Here is a 23,512-nt window from a genome sequence, read left to right as displayed (position 1 = left end):
ATAGAATTAACATCACTTTGTCACGTGATGTATTATACAGGTGACTAACTTTGGAAATCTACAATGCATTATCCTTGTTATTATTGGTTAAATTGACAGAAAAGGTATCATAATGTTTTTGCGAAGTGTTATCCATTATAAAGATGTTCGATGTCAGAAAGGCATTCACATGCTATATTTAAATGAAATAATTAGTATTCTGATATATTGAACATTTCGAAATATATTTGAATTATAATTGAATAAACGAGAGCTATATGAAATTCAAGTGTTTCACTGTGTTTTAATTAACTGCCAATAGGTAAACTACAAAATTCTCCAGTTAATTCGAGCTAAATACGTGGGTGATATTTCTGATGATGTAGAAGCTGGATTTAATGGAACTAAGGAATAAAACCTCTGAGAAGTAAGATATTTTTATTAGATCTTCACTATACAATGGTATACAAAATAGCTTCATTTTTTGTTTCTTCAAACACAAAACGAAACTACCTTCTCAATTTTTTCATCAAACATAACCCTCTATTGAGAATTTCGATAGTGGTATAATAATAGTGAACCCCGCATTAAATTCAGTTTTTGTGACTGTCCTTGCTCTCCCAAACTAACCTTCCAATGTACCTATTCTAGGTAATTTAGCGCACTTTGATCCCCCAGTGCATTTTGTTGAATCGATGCAGCTCTAAACTACTTTTAAATTGTCCGTCGTATCCCATTGGTGAAAAATAAACCGAACGACAGTTTTTTCATATAGAAAAGCGTATTTTTACTTTACGCAGTCTCATCAACCTAAAGAAAGCGTTATCAATTTATGCAAGTGGATCTTATGAAAAAAAGAAACAACAAAATTTTTGGTTAACTTTCGGTACTATAATAGTTAAGATACTAAGATTGTCCCACGTTTTAGTCGAGCTATATACGTATATTATTACAAATAAAAAGCAGATCTTATGTTTTATTCAAATTTATTACTCGTATAATAAGAAAAAAATACAACATATTGTACGTATGATAAAATAGTTCTATTACTCGACACAAAACCTCATTGTTTTGCGTTCAGGCAATTTAGCACGGATAAACATAACTATTTACTTTCGAAATAATTCTTCATCAAAATTATAAAAATGGATAGTTGACAAACGAGACAGATATACTACACAAACATTAGGTAAGCTGCTGGATTCATACAAAACTTTTTGAATGGAAATCATTATAGAAAAATTCAAATTTTCGGACTTTGCGAACTAAATTATATATTGATTCATATTTTGTCATCTGAAATTAGTGTAGTGTAGACTATAGTTGGACTTTCTCTTGGTTCTCGTTGATTTTCTAATTAAACACTACAGAAGATTCAACAAAAAATTCAAATCCGGGTCACTAGAGCAAGTTTTGCGGGAAATAAGCTCTTTTCAATCCGTACTAATCGTTACGGAGAGAGATGGAATGAACCATTTAAAAAAATGAACAAAGCTTCTGCATGGTATTTGTTCAATCAAAATATTTCCTTCTAATATGAAGAATGGATTAAACGGAATGTACCATCATTTAGAGTTGGGATAGTTACTGTTTAAATATAACTACTTATTAGGTATTTTTTCAAAGTATCTGAGTTATTTTCAAGAAGTAGCTCTCACTATTTCTGAATACACTGTTTACACCACCACTACACCAACACTCACAATTACAATGCCTGAGGCGCGTTTCGATAACCAAGTTACCGTCTTCGGAGACTGAAGGTAAACTAAAACCTGATGACTTGATTGATCTGATTTATACCAAATTTTCCCACCAATAAACCTTCCAGTGGAAAAACCTCCTTGGCGGCAATGTTAACATTTATTCATTGACTACTAAACTATTGAGAGGGCTGTTAGGAATTGATTATTTATCCTTATTTAAGCTACTCTAAATTTAAAGTAGCTTAAATAGTTCTCCTCATTGAAACGCGCGTCAGACAGTGTAATTATGAGTGTTGGTGTAAACAGTGTGCTCATGATGAATATCACCAACGGTTCCAGAAATTCCAACTTAGCTCTCGCTAAGATACGATACTTCTTTTCTAAATTGAAGTGAAAAAATGTAAAACGAAGAAAACACTGTGTTAACTTCACATTGTCAAAACGATAAAACATTATCACAGTTAGGGTTCTTTACTTATAAATTTTGATAAAATATGTTATATGAATCGAAATTTCAAAAGAAATGGCAAACATAATGATATTAAGATTTTCCCTCCAAAATATGTCGTTGGAAAAATAACAGTTCCTTGAAATATGAAAATATGAAATTTTTCTAACTATAGTTACATTTTGTTAAAAGTTCCGAAAGTGACTAGATAAAAGATAATTTCATATTACGAGAATATATTGAAAAATTCTTAGCCTAACCAAACAAAATTTCAATGTCAAAATATTTTATTATTTTTCTTATTGTTCTTTGCTATGGTAACGCAATATTTTGTTTATGCATGGAACTAGTTTAGGCTAACAAAATATCAATACATCTTGGTATTTACTCATGAAACTAAATCACTTTGAAATACTTTCATCTAACTATTTAGTTACTAAAGACTTTAAGCTCTGTCTTTACTATCTTAGTCTTGGTTTTCGATGGATTATTATATAATTGATCAGTCTCATGCACTACAATATTTCCGAAATCAATTCTTTGTTATATTTTTGGTTTATTCATATATATGTGATGTACTGAAGTGATGAAACAAACATGATAATGTTGAACACCATGTAAAAAATATGAACAAGATATTAAATTTATATATGACTGTTCCTTTTATAATGGTATCCAAAGTTTGTACGATCTCGTAAATTCGCTTTTCTGAGAAATCAGAAATAAAAAATATCCCATTTGTGGCTTTGGCTCTTACTGTATTACATAGAATTGAGAATTTTCTTCACGTCTGTTCATTTTATAGAATTTTCATGAGAAATTGATGTCAAGTTTCGACAGAAACTAATTTGGCTATGGAAGTTTGAAAATCAGTTTAGTTCGGAAGATAAGCTTTTTGTTAAAAATAGTTTTAGAATACCTAATGCGACTTTTGTAAGCATATAACAAAGCTTTGTTTCTGTATTGATTGAACGTCAATAAAACACTTTCTGAATTTTGGGTATGAATATTTACAGAAAAGAAATTTCATTCCATACTGTCAAACCTCGGAGTCGATATACAGGGTATTCCAGGACTTCATGCAAAAAAATGGAAGTGAGAAGATGACGTGGAAATAATGCTGTGATCTGGAAAAAGTTTTCACGTACGTCCACTCGTTTCTGAGTTACAGACCTTCAAAGCTGCGAAATCAGAACTTATATTTATATATTTTCTAAATTATACACTTAAACAATATGAATTTTCAACGCATGATTACATAAGTCCATGTTATATGTGTGACAGAAATATAGCAAAAATGAACTTTTCAATCGTTGTTGTAACAAAAAAGTTACCTTTCAACTTTATAAAATATATGGTTTAGGAGATATGTAGATGATTATATTGTTGTACATACCAAGGAAAGCGGTTCTAAGGTTAGCCAGATTTCGACAATTTCAGTACCCTTAAGTGCTCTAGGATCAAAAATCCAGACAGTTCTACCACACTGTTGCCAGCTGGCTCTTGATTGAATTGATAACGAAAATTTTTATCAATGCATATTAATATTCTTGATTTCATCTTTACCAATGTTCAAAAGCCAAAAAAAAAATGGAACACTTGTACTAGAAATTTGAGCTTCTTTCAAAAATATCTTGATGATTTCACAATGGGTGAATACCCATACAAACAGTCTAACTCTTGAGCATACTAAATATATTTTTGACAACTCATTCTATTAGACTCCCCATTTTCAATACGATTAGTCAATTTTCATAGAAATAGTTATGTTTATTGTGTTTTTCACATAAAAAAGTGTGTAATTACATCTATAAAATTATTAAATAGTACGAAATATTGATTTAGCTACTAAATATTAAAGATACAAAGTACTTTGCGAAACTAAAAACAATTCATCAGTTGTTCAATAAATTCTAGAAAGGTGGATAGTTCAATGTATGAGTTCTGTTTTAAGAATCGTCACCATATTCTTAAAATTGTGAAGTAAAAGTCCTTGACGTTTTGAATTTCCTGTTTTTTTAATATCAGTTATTTGAGTTCTGTCAAAATTTGGAGAAGCTGCCTCATTTTATTTGTGTCTAGTAGCTTATGATTGAAGTAGAAAATGGAAAATAAAGTATTCCTCGCTCTCATTCGGATCAGCTTAATGAATATTATGGGAACTGACCCATTAATTTCAATTGGAAACAATGCACGATATATTTCAATCGATAACACTGCATCTTAAACTTCTATCGGGTAGATTAAACCATTGTTTCCGTTCAAGTACAGAAGATACCCGGAAGCTCTATATTTATGATACTGATATTGGCCAATCGAGGATTGGAAGTGTGAGATATTGTAGAAGCCATCATCTTTATATTGCGCATTGCTTACAATTATGAGCGATCACTTAGTAGAAGAAAACTTTTTGGGTGATGACCGCTACGTTTGTTAGCAAATTTTGTTAAGTGTTAAGTGTTGTGAAGTGCAATGTGGACCTGATTCATAAACGTGAATGAAGCGTGGATTCTCCAAACACCCTAGACACCAAACGTTTCTACAATGTGGTTTATATGTATGGAATAAATTCAATTTCAGCGTTACGTCCTAGGTGAAAAGAACCTGTACGCATATTAAAATTAATTATGGCCCATTTGTCCTAGACTCAAGCAATTTTAATTATGATTGATTGTGGTAATTAAAGAAGAGCTTAAAAGGAGGTTTGTGGAATTTTTAATAATAATTACCCTGGTCAACACATTCCGCAGTCTACAGTTAGCATTATTGAAAAAAAGATTTCGCGAAACTGCCCATGTGAAAAAGATTGAAAAATCATTTAGAAATGTTCAATTTACTGATAAAAAAAGTTAGATTACTTCTAGACTATGATGTGAGTAAATCATCTATTTTGATAGGTTCATAAACAAAATAGTTTTTTCTGATGAACCGACGTTTCATTGAAATGGAAAGGTTAACAAACAGAACTGTAGATATGGTAGCAAAGAAAACCCTTACTGGATGTGTGAGGCTCAATATCTCAATCTTCTAAAATAGTGAACGTTTGGGCTGGTTTCATTAACAATAAAATTATTGGCCTTTATTTTTTTGACGGCACTGTCAATGTTAAGGTTTATCCAGATTTTTCGATCAACCTCTTGATGCCAACATTTCAAAGACTTTTTCCTGATGTTAATCATCTAAATGAGATAAATCGATCTATTTACTACCATAAAGATGGAGCTCCGCCGCATTTTGCACGTACAGTTAGAAATAATTCAAATGAGGTTTTTCCCAGTAGTGGAACGATTGAATGGCCGGCTAGATCCCCCGATATGACTTCCAAAATCACCTCGGTTATTGTCAAGAAGTAAATAGCACGTTCAAAATTACGTTCTAAATATTATGCGACATTATTATCTTCATTCTACGTAAAACTTTGTGATAGAGACATTATCAAAATTATACATCTCAAAAATTAATTTTATCACTTATGATTGTACCAAATTTGAAAAAACTTATATTGCTGAACAGAAGACTAAAATTTCTTTCCAACAAGTGTTGTGTTTATAATTCAGAGATGCTGGAGGAGAATAATATTTTCATAGTGTTAATTGTCAATTTGAAAATAAAAATCGACCTGTTTCAGGTTTTTTTCACATAGTACATAATAACGCTAAAATTGAATTTATTCCATACATACGGATCGCATCGTATATAAACATTGACTTCAATAAAAGTATTGAAATAATAATTTGCAGATGATGACCAGAATCATTCAACGCTTGTGCAGTTTTTATGAGGAAAAATAATAAATTGGTAGTTTATTCATTCTATTCTGTAAACTTGGCACCACCTGTCTATTTCTTCTTTTAGAAGCTTGAACTTAAACTTTGAAATCAAAATAGATTACGTTGAAAAATCGAATTATTTTCTATTTGAAAACGTTTGTTCATTCAAAAAGTCATGGACTCAGTGACTGATCAAATTAAATGAAAACGGCTTTCTGACTTTGCCTTGTGAGAATGACCTTTTCTCTTGTATTGTTCACCTTTCCAATTACAACAGTATCAATGTTATCATGTGAAAATGATTATACACTATCTAAAAAATGAAGAATCGTTAACGGTCTCAAAGAGTTGGTGTTGTCTGTTCGAGGTCTCGAACTATTCCTGCCTATCTTGCTAGGATTACTGTTGGTTTGAGCTGTTGAAGTTGTCAACTGAAAATTTATTTAAAATACATTTGCTGTAGTTTGTTGTTCAAATTATATGAATAAATACATTTTTAAGCAACATCAACTATAACATCAATGTAGGACGCCTCATATTGGTTGTGTAGTTGACTATCTATGTAAATAAGACTTAACCCAATCCTTTACTGAAATGTGTTTGTTGGAATATATGAAGAAACACGACGATTTTGAGACAGGCGACATGAGTAGTGGGACCACAGAAATATATTCCTGTTGATCAGGATTATCAATTTATCACTCGACGACTCAGCAATTCGTTGTTGAACTTACCATTTTATTCAAAACATATCAACAAGTGATCTTCCTACAATGATAAATCGGTAGAAGCTAATGAAGAAGAAAAATTAAAACACTCTTGTTATTAAAAATAATTTTTACTTCTAGTCGTAGAAGAGTAATCAATTGGAAAAATACTTATAGCGGGGATATTGAAAATTTTCGTTTCCCTCGTGCGATTTTTAGAGCCATAATTTAAATATTTCCTTTTATTGGCAGACAACACTTACTAATGAGATTTGAGACACGATATCGCGGTTCATGCTAAATTTGCCACCACCTCATTATCTTATTGATGTATATGACGCTTTGAACAATCAATCTCAGTATCGTTGGATTGATAGGGGGAGTGAATTTGTGTGGCAGGTGCGAAATACAAAGTGTAGAATGTGAACTTGGAGACGAATTAAATTTCTCGTATACTCTGAGAAAGTCATCACAAATGTGAATTGTATATTTCAAAACGAGTGAGGGTTAGATTGATAACATTTTTCACATTTTTGATATTGAAATACTGTTTTTGGGCAGTTATTTTGATGAATACAATTTTTTACATAATATATCCCGTATTTTTTGTGTTTTGAAATATTTCATTATCAACGTATCATAGTTTGAAGACTGATTTCTTATTATCTTCAAAAATATGTTTCCACAATCTTTTACATAGTTATATATTTTATGTTATTAAAATGCAATGTACGAGAATATATTGAAAAATTCTTAGCCTACTATAGAACCAACAAAATTTCAATGGCAAAATATTTTATTACTCAACATATATTGGATACATTTATTACAACGAACTTGCAACGTCTCTAGACCTTTAAAAAAAATGTTTCTCCTTGCTCTGCAAACCAGACCTCCACAGCTTTTATTACCTCCTCGTTGGAAGAGAATTTACGACCTTTTTTTCAATTGAGAAAATGGATTATAGTCGGACGGAGCCAAATCTGGTGAATAAGGTGGATGTTCTAGTAATTTAAACCCTAAATCACAGATTTTTTGCATGGCAACTCAAGATTTGTGTGCAGGGGCGTTGTCCTGCAGAAACAAAACACCTTTGGATAGCTTTCCGCGTCTTTTCTCTTCAATTTTTTCCCGTAGAGTGGTCGAATAGTAATCCCCAGTTATTGTTCTACCTTTATCCAAAAAATCAATCATGATTACTCCATGGTAATTCCAACAAACTGAAGGCAGAACTTTTCTAACAGATTTTTGGACACTAAACTTCTCAGGTCTTGGAGAACCAGAGTGTTGCCATTCCATCGATTGTTGCTTTGTTTCTGGATCGTAGAATTGTACCCAAGTCTCATCCATAGAATGATTCCATATAGAATCGGAACCGGTTATTTAATAAGGAAATTAATTTTGGATTGAATTATTTTTCTCTCTCCTGTTTGATGAAAGAGAATCAATCCACTTCATTATCTTCACTATATTGATTTTAGTTCCCGTTATGTTCCAAAATGTATCTATTGATATTAAATCTTAGGGCCTGGACCTAGTTTTTCCATCTATTAAAATGAATCTCATGATGCAAAATGCATCTTACTATTGGAACGTGGATATCTCGAAATCTCGTCAAAATCCACAACAAGCAAGAGAATATCATTACATGTGAGAGGGATCAGAATGTCTTGGTTATTTCAGTGGATGTGATAATTACAACAGTTTCAGTAGACTTATCCTTCTTTATTCCTTCCAAATTATATAATTATTAAAAGGTTAGTTCATGAGAAATGGAATAACAGTACGAGAAATATTGTGCTGAAATTTATTGATACAAACCTGGCCGTGTAGTCATTATATTCATATTAGAATTTCTTGAACCTCTCTCAGGGCATCAAATACGTATTACTAAGGATTACGAAATAAAATTCATTGTTCACAATTTTATTTTTCAGATGCTGGAAATATTGTTCTTGAAACCTTCTCCAAATGATAATTGAATTGAACGTGAAATTTTAGGAATCAGTTCATATATATGATTCCCTTCCAACCAAATTACGCTACCCTCATCACTTGAGAATGAGTGATGAGTGGATGGAATAAGGAGAGTATTTCCACATTATCAAATTCCGGATCAACCTCCATCACGTTATATATCACATTATACTCCTTTGTTCTATGATGGATTTGGTGTGTTTTGGCGATTTTATTGAGAGAATTATTCTCTAGTTCTAAATAATACGGTTCCTAGTCTCAATGAGAATTTTCAAATTTCAGTTTCTATTTACTATTCAATTGCATTTTTCAATATTTCACTTAGTCTTTCTTTTTATTGAGATCAAATTGGGGTTTTTTCTCTAATTTTTCTAAGCATCATTCATGTTGTCTTCTTAGTATAAGTTTTGGTAATTTGTTTCTTCTTTATACCTAATAATTATCACTTTTAAAATTCAATTTCTTTCAGCGTCGAGTCCTAGAATTATCCACGTTTTTTCGGTTGACGACTTTCCCTCAGTCGTCTCATTTTATTATTATGTATATTTCTATTGCATGGTCTCAAAATCGTCCAATACATTACTCGATTCTGATCATAAACTTGTTTTCCTTTCAATAATCTCCCTTTCCTTCACTCCAATATGTTCCAATTATTTTACTGGAAAAGGAACTTTTCTGATATTGACGACACTTCCGAAATGGTGATTATATTGTTAGTTTCTGCTTTGTTTCTGATATTATTTGTCGAAATTTGAGTAAAAATCATACTTTCTTCGTTGATCTGTCAATAAAAGAGAAAAATGAGTATCAACTGAATATTTTTTCACGTGGAAAAATGATTGAAGAAACCGAGGAAAGGTTAGGTGAATATTAGATTGGAAGTTCTCCATCTCATGTAACTGAATGTAGCTGAACGTTCTTCACCGTAATTTACTGTAAGTACATTAGAAATCGTTAATAAAATGAGTGCTCTTGTACTTACCGATAATCGAATGGAACTACGTGAGATGGATGATGATGAAAATATTTCAACTGAGCTTGTATGCGAAAAGATGATTGCCGCACTCACTGATCATAACAATACTCGCATTAAATATTCAAACGAATGGTTGGATATTTTCTAACGTGATTTAAGTTAACTTTTCAGTCGATATATTACAGTAGAAGAAACTTGGCTCCACTCATATCTTACAAACAAAAATATTAAGCAATCGACTCGATCGAGGAAATGACCAATTTCATGATTTTATGGCGACATGTTTCAATACCGAGCTTCGCATATTGGATTTATTCAACTCCCACCGATCACTGTCTGTTCATAATCTTGGAAACCTCTTGGAAACTTGGTGGAAACCGATTTCATACAAATAATGAGGTGATGGCAGACGCAAAATCGTTCGCTGCAAGTAGTTTGAAAGGAATAAAACTCTTCGGAATGAGTATGCAAAGTTAAAAGAGGAAAGTGAAATAGTTTTCTGCATTGTAGTAACTATTTCATCCAAGTCATTCTTTCGAGAATACACCTTTGTACATATATTTTTTTTCGATTTCTATTTCTATATATATGTTTTAGTAATTTTGTATTTGCTAACAATATAACATCATCAGGATTATGTCATAACTTGTTGCTGAGTCATTATTACATTTTTCTTGTGTAAATCTTCTATACTGATTTAATTATGGTGAGAGGTAGAGGTCCCCCCTGTTTGACCCACTATTGACCCTTACTAATGTTAATCGGTTTTCTTATTCCATAGAAGTCACCATCTGCTTTCTAATTACTGTGTTATAGGCAATTTTTAAATCCACGAAGACGGGAAATATTTGACAGAGCCGTACCAATTAAGATTATCTTTGTATTTGTTTAACATTTCAAGCAAATTACACTGCAAGAAAGTGACGATAAATGTTCTCAATTATGAATCATTCTACCGATAGAGATATTTCCTTTAAATTTTTAAGGGGGAGAGCAAAATCAAATTCAAGAATTCGTTATGATTTATAAAGAATTCCATACATATGTTTGAATACAAATTGAATTTAGAATATTTCTTACCGATGTAGAATCTACGTCATATATTTTAGCTCTATGACTCAGCTCTCCATTCAATCGCCATACTTGTAGATACAAATGACGACCTAGTGGTAGTTGTCCTCTATCACTCCTTTTTACTACCTGCCACCTGTTAAAAATAATATATATGAAATATTTACTGATTCCTTATTTATAAATTGGCGAAAAAATTGGTAGTTAATCACACACTATACTGGTTTAATTTTTTTTATTTCATCAGATGCTTTTCTCCACTTTACTTCGTTGTTTGCGCTTGTAAATGAATTTGCAATAACGCGACAAAATTTTGATTGAATTTTGAAGTACTTAAACAGTTGAGCACATAATCCTTTTTTAAACGACTACTTGAAATTGATGTTTTTTTCTATAACTAATATTCTATTTTAGTTGTAAAGTATCAGTTCAGCCGCAATATTTCTTTAAAAGAAGCACATTTTTCACGTGCACATGAATATTTTTTTGCACAAATAGGTACAAAGTAGTCCCATTTGAAATGATATTCAATAATTATTTTCCTGTATTTTATTTCCACTTTTATAAATATTTTATATCCAAATCCAAGGAAATTAAGTAGATGAATTAATGTTACGATTAAACTAATATTGTTAATGCGTCAATACAACATGCTATTGAAACTTTTCCGTGTTATGAATTGCAGCAGTACATACTAGAGATGGAAAAACAACAAACAGAAAGGGACCGTTCTCAATATCAACATAATCCAATTTAATCTTTTAATATAATCAATTAGCGTTTACTGTCGCGACTTCGCCCGCGATATGTGCCCGTTCAATTTAATATTATCAGATTATTTATAACTTCTTTCATTCAAATCAGTTTATACAAACACGAAACGTTCAAATCAAGAACTGGTATATTTCGAGGCATAATTGTAAGGTAACGACGTGACGAATTTATAAGATTTCAAACAGAAATCCAATTGAACTTTTGAAGGTTAATAACTATTTCTATAGTTTTTGTATCTAGACATATATGTAATACTTCTATATGGACATTTTCTATAAATTGAAGCTGTTCCGGCTAAGGAAAATAGTATGGCAACGATTTCTCTATCCTCCAAGGTTCCACCTCGGTTCTGCGCACTCTCAAGCATGCGCAGTATAGATAAAATATCTCGAACGATAGAGAAAATGAATATTGTCGGCACCCTAACGTAGGGACGTTTTTCCCATAACAACTATCCATATAGAAGAATTACATATAAATATATTTCTGTGATCGTGATATTTTTGTTTCTACAGATCCATTTAAAAGTAGTTCATCGTTGTTGAAAAGCTTACAAATCAAAATGAAGTGCAAAAAAGGAGAACGAGCATTTTAAAGACAAATTATCTGTATTGGAACGAAGAATGGAGGTAATAATCATAGGGAAATTAAGAATAATTGTCGAAATCATTTAATAAACATTGTATTGGCTTGAAAATAACTGAAATTAGTTCGAATGAGAGAAATGTGTTATGAATGGCGCCACTGTCATTCCAATGAATTTCATATAATGCCGTTACAGTTCATATCGATGGAAACAGTACGTCTTCATATTTGAATCAAAATTATTATCTTGATGCAATTTCGTGGTGGATTCATGTTCCGAAGAAGAATGATGAGAAAGCTCATTTTCGACATATATCGCCACTATAATTCCAATTAATTAATTTCATATATTGCTGTGACAGTTCCGGCTGATTTGAAATTAAACGAACGAATTCACATTGAAAATTTGCGTACCCATCATTCTTCTTGGAAACATCAATGCACTACTCAGAAACCTTCGTCGGCTCATGCACAAAAACTTAAGCTAAATATCATCATATGATCAATTGCATAGTTGTTTTTTATATAAATAAATTATTTCACAACTATGGATGTATTTTAATTCTGATTTATAAGAGGCTCTAGATCATGAAACTGAAAGTGTTGGTTTAGATTGCATTCAGTCTCTGAAGACGATAACTTGGTTATAGAAACGCGCGTCAGACAGGGTAATTGTGAGTGTTGGTGTAGTGGTGGTGTAAACAGTATTTGTTTCTCATCTCACAACTATTTTTTCTAATATATGCTAGCAATATATCAATAGTTTCATAAAATACGTTAGTTATGTTCTCAAGTTTTATAGTAGGTCCACTCGATACAGATTTCCATAGAATTCTTTAGCATTTTGTCTGTGCAAACTAGACAGTACAGACAAATGTCGTTGCGATCCAAAAGTCGGAGTATGCATGTAAGTCTGCGTATTTATCGTAGCTAAGAAATTTAAATTTTTAGACGACTGAAACTTTGGAAAAATGAAAGTCTGAAGTAATGAAAAGTCTGAACAGACATTTTATCCAAATGTTTGGGTGATATTTTTTACTCCGACTCCATAGCCTGTACAGATTTCTGTACGAACAAAAGTCTGTATCATGTCGACCCACCATTATTAAAAATGTATTACAATTATTTAGCATTTCTATATTTAATTAAAGAAGTTTTACACTATAAACATCTTTTGAAGGATATCTGAATGGAAAAATTGGAAATAAATGTGACGTTCTTACCTGGTAATGAGCTGAAAAAGCCTCGCCTTTTGACCAAATTTCTGTAAAATCTTTGCAGCGCCTGCAAGTGCTTCTTCATGTGTTGGTGATATTTGAAGAGATTTCCAGTAGTGCCAAAGAGCGTCTTTATAGTTGCCTACCAAAAAAAGGAAATAAATTAGGTAAGTATCATAATAATAGAATGGACACAAAAGACAATAAAAGACATCTTGTACGAAGTCTCCCACCGATATATATCATAGAGCCGGTCCTGTTCAATTATATAATCGATGCTAAAGTTTGGCAAATGCGCCGAATATGCGGCGACAATTTCTTTGTATTGTTTTTATAAGCCGACTGTTTTTTAGAGACTATTTTTAGAAGGGATTTCTTATTTGTTCAAAGTAAATTAGAGATTTCTAGGAAATTTAACATTCTGGAAAGTGAAATAGTGTATATAAACGAGTCTATAACAGTCGGACGGTCTGTAGAAAATTTGTTGTGACAGTAAACGCATAGGAATAGTAAGAAATACACGAGTAGTAAGATAGTGAGAAGTACAGAAGGGAGATACACCGTGTGTATAAGTTCAACCCTTAAAAAACTATTTAAATGAATAAGAAGTACATTACAATATGATGGAATAATTTATTGTCAACCACTCATTCTATCCTTGCAGGTATAATGATTTATTGATAAATGTTGAGATTGTTGAAAAATGTGTCTCTACGTTTTGCTGTTTCATTTTCTATTTTCACTTGAATCGCTTTAATGTTTTCCTTATCAATCGGTTTTCATCAAAACGCTTATAATTATCCCCAACTTACATTAAGGCCATTGTCAGTCAGACTCTCAACTATCGGCCCCTCTCCTCTAAAAATCGAAACCCTCACTACCATCGCGAAGTACATAGATATATAAAAAAACAGTATTCCAATTTTCTTGTAAATAAAATCGCGATTAGAAGTTTAATGCATATGATTACATTAGCAGCTATGGAATTGATTTAATGATATGTTGGTACGAAACCAGTTCAGACCTAGTCTCAGCAAGCTGAACAGCGGCTCATTCCCAAGAGCTTGTGAAGGATATATTGATATCAGACATGGTCAATCCTCTCACATATAGATCTACAATCGGTGAAAACAAGGTGTCAGTATTAGATTTACACATATCTACCATATATTCCTTGCACCAAAATATCACTTTATTGTATATTGGTCTTCAGCTGCAAAACGTCCTTGCTATTCAATAATCCTGCGATTTGGATCAAGAATACACCCCAATACCCTCCATCAAGAAGATTAGATACTATCATAGCAGTTGTTCCTGTTTTGTGTTGTGAGGATATGATAAATCACCAGACGTCAAACTTTAGAAACTATTAGAGCACTTAAAGCACTTTTGAACATTAATGCCAATCCAGCTCGTTATTGCTTGTCCCAAAGACAGAAAAATGAAAATATTTCACAAAAGACTTGATTTGCACAAAATATTTTCCAATGAATATCCAATGATACTAACTAACCACGTCATTAAATTCGTGGAAGCCGATTCGCATTTGGAATGGAGGAAACTTTTAAGAAATTTCAACTGCCGTAGCGTGTATATAAGCTTTCACAAACATTGTGTATTCCGATAGCAAACTATTCTGGTCACTGTCTTTTCCTCTCCAGAACTGTTTAATCAACATTACTTAAGTAAACTATATTGCTAGTATCACTTCAACGTATTCTCGATCATTTCTGAGTAACTTTGATGTTGTGGTTCTGGAGATTCATCTGAGGATTCATTTCGTATTACGGGACATTTCGACTGTAAAATTCTTTGATTGGCTATAAAGTTTGATTGAGATTGAGGCTATTCTGTAATAAATTTTATATCTTAGGGAATCTAGATCAATATAACTATACATATAAACAGAGTTGATATAAAGTAGGAAAGTATTATTTTTATAGTAATTGTTTTCAATGAATTTCTTTACTTTCCAGTATATCAAAATCTATCTATCCTCAAAATAAATTAGGTAGATATTAAGTAATAGGTTTGGACAATTCAAAAGACAGGATATGTAAAGAAGACATCCAGTGATGCACCCCTTTTAAAGTAAATCTACTACTACAGTATTGAATATTTTCTTATTCTTGGTACTAAATATAGCAAAACTTTTCGTTTCCACTGAGGAGCACCTGGCAAGCTCAGTGTTCAATTGTCCAGTGGTGTGTCGAGATTTATCAACAATATATTATATTCGAAACACCGCAGTACTATCATGAGTATCATTTATTGTTATGTCGGGTTATTCTACTAGAACGGCTGTGATTGATCGATAAAATGTATTTGTGATTCAATTCTCAAATAAATAAATTTATTTTTTATCATTGAACCGATGCTGTACCATGATTATAAACAATTTATTTAAAATTATGTGGAATAAGATGAAACTTACCTTTTCTTGACAACCAGTTTGCGAAATTAGTAGAAAAATAAGGATCGGATGGATTCATAATAACAACTTCTTTTAAGAATCGATTTACGCTTTGATCGTTAGGTCCGCGTAGTTTGGCAAGCTCTATATAAGCCGGAGTGAATCTTGGATCCAATTTGATACATTTTCTGAGCATACGTTCTGATTCAATCGATCTATTGTTCATCCTGAAAAAATAGAACGCTGATTACTTCATTCTAAAAATTGGAGGCATACTCATGATTCTTTACGATTGCATAGAGGCTCAAAACAATGTTCAAGCTCAGATAAATCCACCTCAATGTTATATAGCTAAAATTGTTTATCTAGTGCTAAATATAAATTTCTATTTTAGACACAAAAACAATTTTCCAATACATTCAGCAAATAGTTCACGAATATTAGGAACTTCTGATAATAATAATGTGAAAAAACATTCAATTGTAAATAAATATTTTAGTAAAGATTCAGGGGACAGACCAGCATTGTCATACGATGCAACAAGGGTAGTAACAACGAATGTCAACAAGACAAGAAAACTAACTCACGTCGGACTGATTGAAGTCAGGATATAACAGAAGCGTGCCACGTGACACGACCCAACATTCGCAGTTATCAGTATTCATACGAGGTTTTTGCAGACCTGTGACGATTGAAACGATTACATGTTCACTTACTCAGGTGATTGAAAACTTGATGTACATTAAAAGACCAAAGGAGAAAACTTCAATTAGTTTATTTGCCGAATCTTGGAAAGTTCAATAAAAAAAGTAATAATGTTTAAGATTTACAGAGACACTGTCCACACGGATACATAAAAGGCAAATTTTTATATAAACCTTCAAGTCTCGCTCCGATATTTACGTGGAAACTGAGTTTATTAAAATTATCTAGAACTTTTAAAATTAGAATACATATTGTTTAGCTCTAGAAAATTACCGGAACGTTTTTTCAATGTATTTTCATCATTAAACATTAAACAAAAGAGTGCTGCAGAATAAATTTTCTCAATAGATAACCAGTAACATGAACCAAAGCAGTTCCGTCCGTGCTTGACAGATTTCTATAGTCGTAAAGAATTATCACTAGTTACTATCGTTACATCGATATCTTCATATTTTTCTACAATATAGAGATATATTGAGTAAAACAAGTTTAATATCTTTTACACAATTCGCACCTTCAACCTCATTGGAACATTTCACTGTAAATGATTGTTTGAGGGCACTACAAAATTGGATTGGAGTTGGATTCCTTGATAATCCACAAAAATTTCTTGCCCGCCCAAAAATACCCTTCACAATTCTGGTTTTGGTTCCTTGTTAGAAGAAATGAATATTCTTTGTATCTCAGGGTTTCTAATAAAGTTCAAGCATAATTTATCGTTATTTTCCAGCCAATTATAAAATCCATAGAATTATTTATACATTCTTCCACGTATGTCCATCGTTCTGTTTTACCTTCATTAATTTGATTACCTTGAACGCGTTGAAGTTGTTAAGGTGGCAAAAGCTGAAGAAACCAAATAAATCATTGATTTTTGTATGAATTTTGCAGCAATCGTTGTTTCTGTAGACAAAAGTTTGATATCTATGTAAGCATAGGTATAGGGCAGTTTAAAAAGAGCGAGTGAAGACTTATTCAAATATACTTGGGAATATATGCTCGGCTGTAATTTGACGACAAAGTCTACTAGCTCATTTCTTGTCGTGATGATGAAAACTATCTTTAGAACATTTTTGTAACAACCAATTTGATAAGCGAAAATCATAAGAATAAAAAATTGTTCCTTATACATTTCAAAAAATGAGGCACGTTATGTATATAAACAAGTTTGATATTATTATATGCCCAAAAAGTAGTTAACTCCTGTTAACGTGAGAAGTTTGTAGTACACAATTCAGTATTATTTGATTATTTACCGTACTAATTAACCAAGCGCATATTACCCTTTGTCATCCGAATACTTTCTCATCTTAACTTCGTACCTCTCGTACGTTTCGCGACATTCACTCCTACATTTGCCAAGCTGTACCTAATTTCATCTTAGGGACAATAAAAAAGAGACATGTTTGTCCCTTCCCTGGTAAAAGATCCATCAATACAGCACATTCGTGGCATTTTATTGCAGTAGTACACTTAAAAAACTAAGTGAATGCTTAGTAGAATTTGAAAAAGTATTGCTGTCACTACGGCAAGTAAGGACAATCGGTGTATTCATGCATTTTTCTCTACGACTCGACGAGGCGGACAACCGGATTATGCACGGTGACTTCGAGTGATCGAAAAAGAGTAGCATCCGATATTCAAGTGAGATGGGCATAAAAAGAGAGTGACTTTTCTTGTCCCGTTATTAGTCGGTGGTAGTTGTAGGGGGCTATATTTTTCCGTTCAATTCATGATTACAATTTATCTGGGTCCAGCAATACACCAAATAAAACGTGACAAACCAGAATGAAGTGAATTTTCTTGAAACGTGAAATTATAAGAAAAAAAAACATTTTTCCTAGCTATTTTAGCTATCAAAATATTAATGGAATCAACCTGATTTTTACCTGTATAATTTCCCCAAATTGTAATGAGCATTGATGTGTTCTGAGTAATGTCGAATAGCCAGAAGGAAGTGAAGTTCTGCTTCATAGCGATTGTCAAGTAGAGTTCCAATATTATTGTGCGCACTAGCATACGCCGGCCACAATCTGAAAAAAATTATGTCACATTATAGGCGGGTCGGGTATAAATGCGGCATAGATTTATTTGAAATTTTGATAAATGAGAGGTGTGTATCCAAAAAGCGAGGTCTACAGGGTGCCGAAGTGTGCAACGCCCCCTTTATGTCATGTCAAGTTTTTTCGCTAGATCAATAGTTTTTGAATTATTTGTAATTGAAAACTACGATTTTTCGTCAAAAAAACCGCATTTTTCAATATCTTTTTTCGTATGAAGCATTTTATCAAAAAAAGTGTGATGAAAAAAATGGAGCTTATATGAAAAACAAAAAGAAATTAAGATATATTTGAAGATCTTAATATTCGACATAAAGCAAGTTATAGATACTTAAATAGCTTCTTTTACGTAGTTGAGCATTTAACCTCAAAATAACGGGGAAAGGATACATTTTTCAACAAAAAGTCATAGTATACTTTTTAAAGAGCTTAGATCTTTCGAATGACCATTGATAAAAGTCGTTTCAACTGAAATTTCAGTGAGATATGATGTAAAATAGTTAAAGCTGAAAAAAATGCACTAAAAATAATGCCATTTCATTGAAAACCAAAATACTTTATTTAGATGTTATTCTCGATATCTGAAAGTTTGGCTGATTAGAAATGCATAATTTTGAAAAAAAAGAGTTAAATAACATCTTTTTTTTATTATAAAAAAAAATTTTTTTGTTCATTTTTTCTCCATAACTATAAGAGGTACAAAAACACGTATAAGCTAAATCAAAGCATTTTTTAAGACGATTATTTTGCTCTTTTATTTTTTTTTTGTAGCCTAAAAATTGAGGGAGTTATAACCAAATCAATCTGTCACTATAGTGCGAGGATTGCTTATCCACAGCCCTTTGACCCTTTATTAATAAAATGTGGAGGGTGTCAAGCCTGCCTTTCTAACATATATAGGCTTGTAGCCCTTAAAATTCCGTTTAAAATGTATTTTTGTAGGATGTGAAGGTTTCAAAATTAATGGAGTTACATAAAATATCAAATTTGAATTTTTTTTGTGATTTATAGGATGTGAAATAGTTTCAAATTTTGACTCACTGATTTTATTGGTTGATATACATTTGTAAAGAATTCAAAATCAAAACATTAACAGTATTTAAATTTTTTATCAAAGGGGTGGTTCTTAAGGGTTGAAAGGGTATAGACAATTAATAATTACTTCAAGTAGAGACCAAAAAGGATGCAAAATCTAAAAGTTGGCAGTCATAAGATTTATTTTTATTTCATTCTCTGCAAAGGGTAGTTTTTAAGGGTTTGAATAATAAAAGTTAATAACCAATTAAATTTTATTAGAACGCTATGACTTTTAAATGAAATGCAATGTTTTAAATCGTTAAAATATTTTTTCCTATATTATTTTCATTACAAGGGTAGTTTTTAAAGATTTTTAACGGTTCATACTTCAAACTATATAAATTTTCTATTATACAATATGTTAAGATACTTATGCTGCATAAACGGAAAACATTTGAATTAAAAAAAAAGTAGGAATAACTATAATATTGGTATTTTTCGATAAGGAGTGTTTTTCACCCCTTAAAAACAATTTGCACACCTTGCGACCATGTAGATCTTGATATGGAGGGTAAGATGAGCTTAATTCTAAATTTTCAGGAAAATCGGAGCTGCATTAAAGAATTCGGAGGTTTCACACCATTTTCAGCTTGAATGCCTGCACTCAAATACGAGTATCTGCCTAGAGAACTATTGAATTTAATGTACTTACTTTGAAAGTGGGGTAATGTAATTTTACTTTATTGGTTTACATACAAAATCGAAAGAATTATCCCTCATTTTTTGGTTAGAGTTTTCAACAACTTGTATTTTTAAATGTTTGTTTACATAATAAAGAATCCTCGGCAGTGTTCTACTGAGAAAACTCGGAAAAAATCATCTTATTGTATGACTCTCTTACTATCCGAAAATAGGCGTGAAAGTTGCCAATTCCATGCAAGTATAGGAATGATTTTGCACATTTAACTTTTATTGCCAATTTCTGAAAAACTTGCACAGCGGAAAACTTCGTAATGTGGCAGTTGATTAGCATTTAATTGGCATTAAATTGACATTTTATTAGCAATCAATTTACCGTGCATTGCTTTTTTTGTCTGCTAATATTGCTCTGCCAACTTATGTTGCATGTCTTCTCCTTTCAATTTAAAGATTTTTAAATGTGCAAATATCGCGCGAGGCTGATTCTGAGTTAATTATTCCAGAGTTTATTATACTCAAAAAACGATTATTTCTCACTGCCATGTATGTTTTCCACTAAACATATTGATCATTTGTGGATAGTACGTTCGTTTCTCAAATCAACAAGGATTTATATCCGAGCAATTTTATCTATTAAATTTGAAAGAATAAAATTCATTAATATAATTTTTTCACAACTTCATTATACGATCTATATACGAGTAGATTTGATTCAGCCTTATTATATAAATTTTAATTATTTGACTAATTGATTTGATTTTTGATTGTAACAATTCCAGTATCTCTCAGGTTCACGGCTGTCAGCCATCAGATAACAAATCGGCCATAATAAGGGATTCTTTGGATAAGGATAGGGATAATTTTACCATACGTAGAGCCTCTCAGGATACTATAAATGATCAACTCCTCTTCTTTATTAATTTACAGGATGATTTTTGAAATTGTCCATAAATTTCAATTGGCTATAGTGTTTACACAATTTTTTCATGATGCAATATACTACCATCAAGCTAAACTTAGAATTTCCAGAACCGGTTAAAGCTACTCTTATTGAATATTTCACTCTCATATTTTTTTCGAATGCAATTAGTGATTTTAGAACTACAAAAATAACTAATAAAAACGACATATGCGACAGTGTTGTCGCACTTTTATTCCATTTTTAGTGAACGATCAAAAATAGAACAATCATAATGACGTTAAACTAAAGGTTTAATTCAAACAAATTCCATACATTTGGAGATTTTCACTTAAATGGATACCTATGTATAGTTTCAAACACATCTTTATTGTCATTTTGTATTATCTCAAGCAGAATCAATTTTTAAACTTTGAATTTTCATTGGGGTATTATTTTTGATGAATAATAAATTAAATTTTCAAAAAGTATGTGTTAATGTGTGTTGATTGTGAAAGTTTGGAATTTTATGTCAGATAATGATATATTGTATCAACCTTGCCAATCAAAAATAACGAACAGCTCTGACAATTTATTTACAATTTTTGTTTGTTATTATTATTAGTTACTCTCCTTTTGTTTATGGATATTTTTCGTTATTGGAATTCGTTACAGTTCATCAGTGCAGTCAAAATACTTGAAATTCGAAAAATTCCTTTAAATTCTCACTTTAGCATTTAATACGTCATTATGAGATTGATGAGATTTATAATATTAAGTGAAATTGCAATAACATTGTCGTATATGATGTTTTCATTGGTTATGGTAGTTAAGTATCATTTAATGCATTCAAAAAAATAATATAGAGCGTGCAATGTTTAATTTGAATCACTTGGTTTTTCCAAAACGATCCTGGAGTCCAATCGAATTCCACGGGGTATTCTGTATTTATAATAATATCCATGGAAAATTGGGGAGATAGAATAGCAGATCCATTTTATTGAATAATTTATATTCATACTTTATTTGTGCATCGTAAATTTTATGAAAATTTAGCTTCCCTCACTCTCCCTCCAATATAACAGATACCAGTTCCTTCTAATGATAAGCTTCCAATATAATTTCATAATAGGTGACAATTCAATAAAATCATTAGCTCTCACTTAGGGATAAAAGCTCTATTCAGTTTGCAATACTCACTCTAGGGCTTTTAGATAATGGGTCTTCGCTAATTCTGGTTTCGCTGCGTCCCTTAGGAAATTTGCGTAATTGTAATGCATCTTGGCGTTGTATGGTAGTGTAATTAGTCCAGCCCTGAAATTAAAAAAAAAAAAAAAGAATAATTAGTAGTTACATGAACTGGAATGTTGTGAAATTACTAATAAATAAAATGTGAGGAGTGCTTTGTACGTTATTTTAACAGCATTTCAGCAAAAGAATAGTAAACGAAAGCTATGAATTAATGTTTATAATAATGACAGTATTCTATCACTTTTGGTACCCAATTTGCACTGTTCTAACGTTTTGATGAAATATTTCAGCCTTCTCTTCGCTAACAGTTCTCTTATTCCCAGGAAAAAATTATCAATGTGATTGAAGATAAGGTATTTTTGAATGACATTAGGCAGCTAACCGATTTATAGGAATCTAAATTGCTGTCTCCTAACGATACACACGAATGAGTTCCAAGCTTCAAGCTCTCACGTTAGAGTTTCGAGCACTAACTCTTTATTAAAATACTCTTCTTCAGCTTGGTGTCACTCAATTGAAGAAAGATTAGTCTTAGATTCTAAAATCCTCAAACCTCTCTATTCACGGTACCCATAATGTTTCTAAAAAGACCAAAAGGAACTTTTTTGTACCTACAAGCATACTCAACATTATGAGATTCTATTGGAAATTGGGACTTTTAGGCTCAAATTTGCCTCAGCTAGTTTCGATTCACTGCACGACTGTCTCACAAACAAGTGAAAAAACATGTTTCTTCAGACCTACAGGAGTTCCACTATAATTGATATCTCAAAGTAGGATCAAACATTTCGAGAAAAATCTATTTCTTGGCAGCCCTTCAACTTAATAGTGACAAATTTGGTACACTGTATAAGATTTTGAAAGGCATTGATACATTAAAGTAGTAATACGATTTATCTCGATTGTAACTTAAAGGCAGGAGTCATAGTACTACATACTGCCACATTCAAGTAATTCTTAGGAATATTAATTCTAATGGGCCAAATTTTAAAAAGTTTTATCAACAAATATTGAACAACAATCAGTGATGATAGATATGAGTGAAGAGATATGGAGATGGTGGCACTTTGTGAACAACGATGAAAGAGATGAATCGAGCGACTGTTTATTTAAAATTCTATCTGCTTACGCCAGTTTTGTTGAAGAATTCAATACTGTAGATTTACCAAAAACAGAGATTGTACTGGACGAAAGCATCAACCATGGCGTGGAAGATTGTGATATAATACCTCGAAAATAATAATATATGGAATCTTGGTAAG

General features: G+C 31.7%; 1 protein-coding gene across 2 annotated transcripts in view; it reads right to left on the bottom strand.

Moving 5' to 3' along the window:
- Nucleotides 1–948: 948 nt before the first annotated feature.
- LOC130447340 (protein O-mannosyl-transferase TMTC1-like) overlaps nt 949–23,512 on the bottom strand; it is a 152,650-nt gene continuing 130,086 nt past the window's right edge. The window contains exons 11-16 of one of the 2 annotated variants that reach the window (XM_056784107.1): nt 22,200–22,313; nt 18,215–18,358; nt 15,642–15,847; nt 13,214–13,349; nt 10,641–10,767; nt 949–6,331 (exon numbers count right to left, since the gene is read on the bottom strand). In XM_056784107.1, the coding sequence (XP_056640085.1) occupies nt 6,203–6,331; nt 10,641–10,767; nt 13,214–13,349; nt 15,642–15,847; nt 18,215–18,358; nt 22,200–22,313 (856 nt within the window). In that variant the 3' untranslated portion in view covers nt 949–6,202. The remainder of the gene's footprint in view (nt 6,332–10,640; nt 10,768–13,213; nt 13,350–15,641; nt 15,848–18,214; nt 18,359–22,199; nt 22,314–23,512) is intronic. The other variant, XM_056784108.1, reaches the window with a different exon arrangement.

Source organism: Diorhabda sublineata, chromosome 8 (assembly GCF_026230105.1).
Source record: "Diorhabda sublineata isolate icDioSubl1.1 chromosome 8, icDioSubl1.1, whole genome shotgun sequence".
Taxonomy (NCBI): domain Eukaryota; kingdom Metazoa; phylum Arthropoda; class Insecta; order Coleoptera; family Chrysomelidae; genus Diorhabda; species Diorhabda sublineata.
Note: the sequence above shows the minus strand (reverse complement) of the source record. Positions and strands in the feature narration are given on the sequence as shown.